The 8,576-nt window shown below is 56.9% G+C and overlaps 2 protein-coding genes across 3 annotated transcripts; one reads left to right on the plus strand and one right to left on the minus strand.

Moving 5' to 3' along the window:
- Positions 1–2,173: 2,173 nt before the first annotated feature.
- Positions 2,174–3,118, minus strand: EMC6 (ER membrane protein complex subunit 6). 2 transcript variants are annotated; one of them, XM_017512204.1, is made up of 2 exons: positions 2,950–3,118; positions 2,174–2,744 (listed from the first exon to the last, which is right to left on the minus strand). In XM_017512204.1, the coding sequence occupies exon 2, from the start codon at positions 2,693–2,695 to the stop codon at positions 2,363–2,365; it is 333 nt and encodes a 110-aa protein (XP_017367693.1). In that variant the 5' UTR covers positions 2,696–2,744; positions 2,950–3,118; the 3' UTR covers positions 2,174–2,362. The 2 variants fall into 2 exon arrangements, with proteins under 2 accessions (XP_017367693.1, XP_017367694.1); XM_017512205.2 differs by having other exon boundaries at positions 2,863–3,062.
- Positions 3,119–3,182: 64 nt separating this feature from the next.
- TAX1BP3 (Tax1 binding protein 3) lies at positions 3,183–7,834 on the plus strand. The gene is made up of 4 exons (XM_017512203.2): positions 3,183–3,373; positions 6,383–6,502; positions 6,936–7,013; positions 7,311–7,834. The coding sequence occupies exons 1-4, from the start codon at positions 3,335–3,337 to the stop codon at positions 7,446–7,448; spliced, it is 375 nt and encodes a 124-aa protein (XP_017367692.1). The 5' UTR covers positions 3,183–3,334; the 3' UTR covers positions 7,449–7,834.
- The last annotated feature ends 742 nt before the right edge of the window (positions 7,835–8,576 follow it).

Below are 8,576 nucleotides of genomic sequence, written 5' to 3' on the forward strand. Positions count from 1 at the left end.
AAAAAAAAAAAAAAAAAAAAAAAAGGTCCAAATGTGGTTACATCACTTCAGACTGAAAACTTCCAAAGGCTTACCCCGTTTGCTCTGAGATCAAGGCCAGAGCAAATGGGAGGTCACTGCAGCCTCGATCTCCTAGGCTCAAGTGATCTTGATCCCCCCATTCCAGCCTCCTGAGTAGCTGGAACTACAGGCTCGCGCCCCCTCCCCAGGACTGCCCTCCATGATCTGGTCTGGGTCTACCCTGTGACCTCTTCTCACCCTCTAAATACAGTCATGTTCCTTCCTGCCCAATGGCTTGCAAACATGCGCTTTCCTGAAGGTAATGCGTTCCCCACACTCAGCTGTTACTCACCTTTTGGGTCTCAGATATAAAGCTATTTCCTCAAAGAAGCCTTCCTTGACCTCCATCCCCCAAGTTGGGCTAGGTGTGCTAAGTCTTCTTCATAGCACTTACCATAATTTAAGTGTTTGTGAAATTAGGTAATGCTGGTCTCCCCAGTTAATGATAAATCCAATGAGCAACATCATGTTCACTGCTGTCATTTAAGACAGGGTCCTGCTGTTGCCCAGGTTGAAGTGTAGTGGCACAGTCGTGGCTCACTGCGGCCTCCACCTCCTGGGCCCAGGTGATCCTGATCCTCTCACCTCCGCCTCCCGAGTAGCTAGGACTACAGGCACGTGCCACCACACCTGGCTATTTAAAAAAAAAAAGTTTTTTCATAGAGATGGATGTCTATGTTGCCCAGGCACTGGGCTCAAGCCTTGGCCTCCCAAAGTGCTGGGATTACAGCGTGAGCCACTGCAGTCAGGCAATTACTATAATTCTAATGCATTATTTCTCAACTAAACACATGCGCTTTATTCTAAGATAACCCTCCTGACAAGAATCATGGATTAACACAGATAGGTGTTCACACCCTAAGCCACCCCAAAGTTCAGCTTAAATGCCCAAACAAGTTTTTTGTTTTTTAAGATGGAGTCTTGCTCTGTGGCCCAGGCTGGAGTGCAGTGGTACAATCTTGGCTCACTGCAACCTCTACCTCTTGCGTTCAAGCGATTCTCCTGCCTTAGCCTCCTGAGTAGCTGGGATTACAGGTGCCCACCACCATCCCCGGCTAATTTTTATGTTTTATTTTTAGTAGAGACGGGGTTTCGCCATGTTGGCCAGGCTGGTCTCGAAGTCCTGAACTCAGGTGATCTGCCTGCCTCAGTCTCCCAAAGTGCTGGGATTACAGGCGTGATGGACTGTGACCGGCCTAAATGTCCAAACAATGTTTAATCTTCCCTAGACATATTCTAAAAACAAAAACAGCTTGACTTTATTTTTTCTTATGGAAGAGACTGTCACTAAATGAAATGGAACTGAAATGACACCATCCATACCTGAAGTAGTGGTTAGTGGGAGGGAACGCTGGCCTGTGAAAGGTACACCCAGCCAACATAGCAAGAGCAAATTAAGAGACCTGCATTTGAATCCTGGCTCTGTCTCTTCCTACTTGTTCCTCCTCTGGCAAGTTATTTAACCCCTCTGAGCCTCAGGTTCCTCACCAGGGAGTTAACAATAACATCTACCCTGTAAGGTTACTGCTAAAATTAAATGAGAGACTTGGTGTAAACAGTAGAAGTCACAATGCCAGGCATATGGGGAACTCTTTTTTTTTTTTCTTCTGAGACAGAGTCTCCCTCTATCACCCAGGTTGGAGGGCAGTGGCACGGTCTCAGTTCACTGCAACCACCACCTCCAGGGTTCAAGCCATCCTCCTGGCTCAGCCTCCCAAGTACATGGAATTGCAGGTGTGCACCCCCACACCCGGGTAATATTTAATATTTGTATTTTTAGTAGATAGGGTTTCGCCATGTTGGCCAAGCTGGTCTGGAACTCCTGACCTCAAGTTTTCTGCCTGCCCCAGCCTCCCAAAGTACTAGGATTACAGGCGTGAGCTACCATGCCCGGCCTAGAGAACTCTTAATACATTAACTGTTACTGCTTCTTAGAATGTTAATAATAAGTTCTTTCCTTATGCAGGCCCTTAGGGCCCATTTCTGGATGGCCTATGTGTAAATGCAAGGACTTAACACAAGGCTATAGCCAGTCCCCACACTCCAGGAATCAAATCTTGGCGCTTTTGCCTCAATGGCAGACCTATGCGTTAATGCAGGAAAAAACTCCACAAAGTGTCTCACGCTTCATTTAATCTGAAGAATATTACAGACTCTCCGTCTTCAGATATAAATTATTTATAACGTTACAGAACAAGCAGCGGATCCAACCATTTAAAAACTAGGTAAGTCTACACGGTGTTAATTTCTCACCACAGTCCTCCCGATCTGGTGGTTTAAAAAAGTCCCCCGGACCCCCATTTCAGTAGACGTGCACCATGCCATAGAGGAACGTCCAGAACAGGACGTAGGTGAACAGGCCTCCAATGAGGCCTCCTGTAAAGAGAGGTCTTCGTGATTTGAAATATTTGTTCCACCTCCTTCCCGCCTTGAGAATGAGGAGCAGGGAGAGCAGGACGGAGGCGAGCAGGTAAAAGATGAAGCCGTAGAGGCCCGTGAGGCCGAGGATGCCGGCCGTGGCCCCCGAGAGCGCTGACACCGAGGTCCGGCAGTAATCCAGGACGGCGGCGTTGCCCCGCACGGCCGCCTCGCTGATGAACGGCGGCCCTTCCCGCTTGGCCACCACCGCGGCCATCGCACCCGCCGGGGCTCGGCCTCTCGCTTTCTCGCGGGACAACGCGGAGCTGCAGAGAAAACCAAGTTACAAGTGGCGCCAGGAGCTCGGCGAGTTGGGTTCACGCCGCCGCCGCCGCCCCCTCCCCCGGAGCTTCCAAGAGCTGGCACCAGTCCTGGGCCTCGGACCTTCAAGAGACGCCGAGAAAGTTGAGGGTTCGGCCCGGCAAGGAGGCGGTGGCGCGTCTGCTTCCCTGGCCACGCTGGCCCAGTTACCTGGAACACGGCGCCGGACACCGTACTTAGCGTTCCCTTAGACAGGCAGGAGAAGAGACGCCCGCGGCGCCATCTTACACTGAAGGCTGCCGGGAGGTCTCGGGCTGCGCACGCGCCCTGATCCCGCCTCGCCCTCTGCGCCTGCGCCGTGGGCGCCCCGGGCACGCTCCGCCCCCAGCCCGTTTTTTTTTTCTTTTTTTTGCGCACGCGCCGGAACTTCCGAAAGTGGAGTGGCGCTCCGGCCGGTGATTGGCTGGAGGGCTTGTTAACTATTCATAAGGGGGCGGGCCGAGCAGGGCGGCCTTTGTTAAGCAGCGAAGGCGCGGCCGCGGGGACTCTGCTGCCTGCTTCTCCGAGCGGGGCTGGGCGACCAGAGCGGGTCGAGATGTCCTACATCCCGGGCCAGCCGGTCACCGCCGTGGTGGTGAGTGCGCTTGCGCGGGCTCCTCCTCGTCTTGGCCCGATCTCACCTCGCAGAGCGGGAAACTGAGACCCCAAGCAGGTTGACAAAGCATCGAACCCGGGGCTCCTGCGAACCGGCGGCCAGGGCTCGGGTCCTCGCCTTGCCGGAGCGGGACGCAGCTGCCCCAGCCACGGAACAGGGACGGCCGGCACCCTAGAGCCTCCCTAGACCCTGGGCAGAGCCCAGACCGCGCGCGCGGGGCGGGGAGGGCCACGGAGCCTGGGAAAGCGTCCCCTTCCCGGGCCTCAGTGTCCCCAGCCGGGCAGCTGCGGGGGGGCGGGCGCCGATCCCGACGTCCGTGAGTCGCAGCCTCTGGAATGAGGAAATGCTTCCTCCGTTGCAGCCCGCGCCGCCGCCCGGAGGACGATCTGGGGGTGGGGCTGTCCCGAGCCTGCTGTGGCAGCCCCTTCCCCGGTCTGTCCAGCCTTGCTGCTCTGATCCACGCGCCGCCCGGCCCAGGGTGGGCGCTCACACAGCTGGGATGAGCGTTTCCTCTTCGAACTTTTCTTGGATCTCCAGCCCTTGAGGCAAAAAAAGTCCAGGCCTTCTTTCCGGCACTTGAGACCTGAGGAGACCCTCTAGGGGCTAGCGTAGGCCCCTGGCCACCCTCTGGCTTGTTTTAGGTGCTGGGTGCTATTAGATTAGGCAGAAAGAGGGAGGGAGACTGGGACATTAGACTCAGACGCCTGTGTCAAGACGGGACGGGGCCTGGAGGCCAACCCTATGGCAGAGGTGGGGAGACCCAGAGAAAAGTCTGATAGTGCTCAGCCAGAAAACACGACGTCAAGACTCAGGTCTCCTGCCCACCTCCCGAGAGCGGTGAACGGGAAGCAATGTCCGCCCGGTGGGCAATGGGTCAAGTGAAATTCCCTGCCCCAGAGCTGTGGGGACCTGCTGTGTACTCTCAGATGGGTGTGTCCAGCAGTCAGGTGGGTGGAGGCAGAGAAGTCACTGATAAAGGTGGCATGTGAGGCTGAGCCTGCAGCACCCGCTCAGGCCCAGGCCCGGAGGAAGCATTGCCAGACCAGCTGACAGCTGTCGTAAGCTTCACCTTCCCCGCACCAGCCTGGATGTTTCTTTTGGACACGGAGTCGCATTCTGTCACCCAGGCTGGAGCACAGTGGCATGATCTTGGTTCACTGCAGCCTCTGCCTCCTGGGTTCAAGCAATTCTCCTGCCTCAGCCTCCCTAGTGGTTGGGATTACATGCATGCATCACCATGCCTGGCTAATTTTTGTATTTTTAGTAGAGATGACCCCATGTTGGCCAGGATAGTCTCAAACTCCTGACCTCAAGGGATCCGCCTGCCTCGCCCTCCCAAAGTGCTGGGGTTACACGTGTGAGGCACCCCGCCCACCCAGCCTGGCTTTTCTAGGTCCCCAGCTGCCCCAGAGAGAAGGCACCAGGTTTGCTCTTTAGCTAGAAGTGGGGCAGGGGCAGGTGAGGAGCTGAGCAAGCCACCTTCTGTGTGACCTCCCCCAGCAAATAAGTGAAAGCCCTGTCCCCCAACCCAAGGGCCTCTACCCTTCTGACCACGTGGATGGAGCAGGCCTGGAGGAACTGTTTTGGGCCTGAGGATGCAGGCCCAGTGGGCCTCAGGGGTCATGTTGCCTGTCCCCCTCCCTCATTCCGTGGTCTCACGGCCTTCCCAAAACTGTAGGCCCATGCCCCCCGATTCTAGTAACACCAGGAACGTGCCTGACGTGGTGTGTGTGGCCTGGCCTCTCCCTTGAGTCTTGGATTGGGGGTGGGGTTGGGCAGGCTTACTCCCGTCTCCACTGCCTTCCATGTAGAATTTCGAGAATATTAAAGCCACTTAGGACTCTTCCCCTGAACTCTGGCTCCGTAGATCCATCTGCCTTCTGGACACCTGCCCCACAGCTCCTGATACCCCAACTCGACCTGCTCCTCCTCCTCCTGGGTCCCCATCTGGGTGATGTGTGTTCAGCCAGGCTGGACTCCTCCTCTGCATGAGTGCTCCCCAAGGCTGTAGATCTCCATTTTCGGGGAGCTCAGTGTCCCCTGGCCTCTGCTTCCTGCTTTTGTGAGATGTCCGTTCTTCTGCTGACCACCTGAGTGGTCATTCTAGCAGCAGAGCTGACCATGCCCTGCCCTACTCAATTCCTGAGAACTCCAGTGGGTTCAGGATCAAGGTCAGGCTACTCCTCACCCCCTCGGGCTACAAAGAACCCCCTCTTTGGGAAAGCTCTTTAGGTCTAGTCTAGTTTGTCATCTTTTTCTTTTTTCTTTTCTCCTTCCTGTTAAAACTCTCAACTTTCGGAGTGATCTGGTCTGGCTCCCAGCATCTGCTGACTGGAGGGTGCTTGCCAAGGGCTTTGAAAGGAACCTGGCACAGTTGGGGACCACAGCCCCAGAGCATGGTGGGAGTGTCCTAGAACACTCTGCACTGCACAAGATCAGGGCCCGGGGCTTAGGGAGATGCCCCTACTCCCCTTCCAGGACAGGATGTGGCCCCAGTCTTATAGCTGCGGCCTCATCTCGACGCCTAGTTCTGTGTCCCGTGCTGTACACTTGTCTCACCAACACGAATCCACAACACCTTGAAGCCTGTGCTCTCATCCCTGTGGCTGGCAAGCCCTTTCTCTCCTTTCTATGCAAGTTTGGTCTCTGCTTTTCCAGCGCACCTCCTGGGAGATGGGCCTCCCACCCACGGAAGCCATAGCACCCTGACCCTTGGGCCAGGAGGGGCTTAGAGCACATGTTGACCAAGACTAGTGCCTGAGACTCACAGAAGTGGGAACAGGCTGCGGACAGAGGGCTGCATGGGTGGGTCGATGTGGCCAAGTTCTGAGTGCCAGCTCCTCAGCCTCCCAGACTGGCAAGCGGCTGGATTCCTGCAGGGGCCTGGGCCCCACCCCCTTGGCATGGTGCTGAGGCTGCTGCCGGGGACACACAGCAGCCTCATTCTCCACCCACCCACCTCCCTCAACTTGCTTTTTTCTTTGCCAGCAAAGAGTTGAAATTCACAAGCTGCGTCAAGGTGAGAACTTAATCCTGGGCTTCAGCATTGGAGGTGGAATCGACCAGGATCCTTCCCAGAATCCCTTTTCGGAAGACAAGACAGACAAGGTGAGAGGGTGTGGGGTCCTGGGACCGCTCCATGGGGCACTGGGGCCTGAGATGATGCGTCTCTGCTTCCTGGGTCTGCATGGAAGGAGCAGACCTCACCTCAAACCATGCTAAGAAGGCATCGGAAGTGACCTGGTGGGAATAAGGATGGGTAGGGGTGAGGACGGGCTGCCCAGACAGAGCCCCGGAGGGGCAGGGGGCGGCCATGAGCAGCACTGGTGCGTGGCTGGGCAGCCGCACTCTGCCCTGGCTGTCTCGGAGCAGTCCTCACTGTGTGTGCTGGGAGAGGCTGGGTGCAGGCACGGAGGGATGGCTGGGAGAGTGCCATGCTGCCTTCTGCTCTGTGGCTAAGGGGCCAGGCTGGTGACTGCAGGGCTGGCCCCTTACCCACAGAGCAGAAGCCAGCATGGTGACCTGGGCTGCCTTGTTTCAGGGCATTTATGTCACACGGGTGTCGGAAGGAGGCCCTGCTGAGATCGCCGGGCTGCAGATTGGGGACAAGATCATGCAGGTAACGGGCGTCCCAAAGGCGGTCTGGGCTGGCAGGTCTGCAGCATGTGGTGTGGGGGCTGCCCCGGCCTCCCAGCTGGGAGAGACACTGCAGCTGACTGGGAACCCAGGCTGGCGTGCCCCAGAGAACGCTGGCTTTCTCTCCTGTGTGTGTCTCAGCCACAGTGCTTGGTGTCCCCCAGCCCTGGGATGTTAGGCTGGGGGGCCTGCTTGAATGACCTGGGCCCCCCAAGCCATCTGCTTACAGAGCCCCAAGGGCAGGGAGCTGAGGGGGGCCTGTGTTCTCTCCCTGGGCCAGGTGAACGGCTGGGACATGACCATGGTCACACACGACCAGGCCCGGAAGCGGCTCACCAAGCGCTCGGAGGAGGTGGTGCGCCTGCTGGTGACGCGGCAGTCCCTGCAGAAGGCCGTGCAGCAGTCCATGCTGTCCTAGCAGCCGCCATCGCCCGCGACTCACGCCTGCTGTCTCTGAACAGTAACACCACTTCCGCACCCGGTCCCCATCCTGGCTTCTGCTGAGCGCTGGGCCTCAGCTCAGAAGGGCAACAGCTGATCCCAGAGGCCCATCCCTGGCCTGGGGCCTCTGGGACCAGCTTTCTTCCCTGGACACGCCTGGAGCTGAGTGGTAGCTGGTCTGCTGTGACCACAGGTTCAGGCCCGACCCTGTTGCCCAGCCACAGCAGTGGGTGGGCGAGTGGGAAGCACCTCCTCTTGGGAGCCGCCAAAGCTGGGAAATGCAAGGTGGGGGGGGCTTTCCCACTTTGTCCAGGCTGCAGAGCTCGGCTCTTCCTCTGCCTGTGTGCCCACCTCTACCCGACAGTGCAGCTCTGCCCCCACCTGTCTGCCCACCTCTACCTGACAGTGCCTCTGCTCATTAGGGCACTGGCCACACATCCCACCAGAGGCGCTATGAAGGTTGCCTGGCACCTGTTCACTCCCACTGCCCCAGGGGTGCTGGCCTCCCCAGGGTTCACCTTCTTACAGGATTTAGCTGACACTTCAGGGCAGCTCTCAGGATTGCCATTTTCCTCTTTGCCTGTGGGTTTGACTTTTGTATTTTTTTAATCACAAGTTTGATACAAAATATTTTTATCATACTCTTCCGCGACACCCATTCTGCTTTTGAATGTAGCTTACTGATCACGTCTGGAAACTTACAGGTGCGCAGCCCGACTCCATTACTGTGGAAGCCACTGCCGCCCTCCCCGACGTCGCGTGCTCAATAAACAGTGCTGGAATTCACAGGGTCTTTGCTGATGCACGGGCTGGGGTATCTCAGGGGTGGGATACTGGGGCCAGAGCTGTGGTTTTAAGGATGGCCCCATCCCCCACTGTTCTGGGACAAAGCTCACCTCTCCCAGGCCTACCTGCCTGGCAAGCCTGGGGCTGGTGGGGCTGTAGCAGCTGCCCTGCGCTTGCTCAGAGCCACATCTGTGGGAGCTGTGGCGGGACCCTGGGGTGCATGTGCTTTCTTGGTGTTACTGTGAAGCTCCTGCTTGTTCCTAACTTCCTTTTTGCAACCTAGAAACCCCTGCCTGTAAGACTTTTCAGGGCACTGGTA

Source organism: Cebus imitator, unplaced genomic scaffold, assembly GCF_001604975.1.
Source record: "Cebus imitator isolate Cc_AM_T3 unplaced genomic scaffold, Cebus_imitator-1.0 Scaffold464, whole genome shotgun sequence".
Taxonomy (NCBI): domain Eukaryota; kingdom Metazoa; phylum Chordata; class Mammalia; order Primates; family Cebidae; genus Cebus; species Cebus imitator.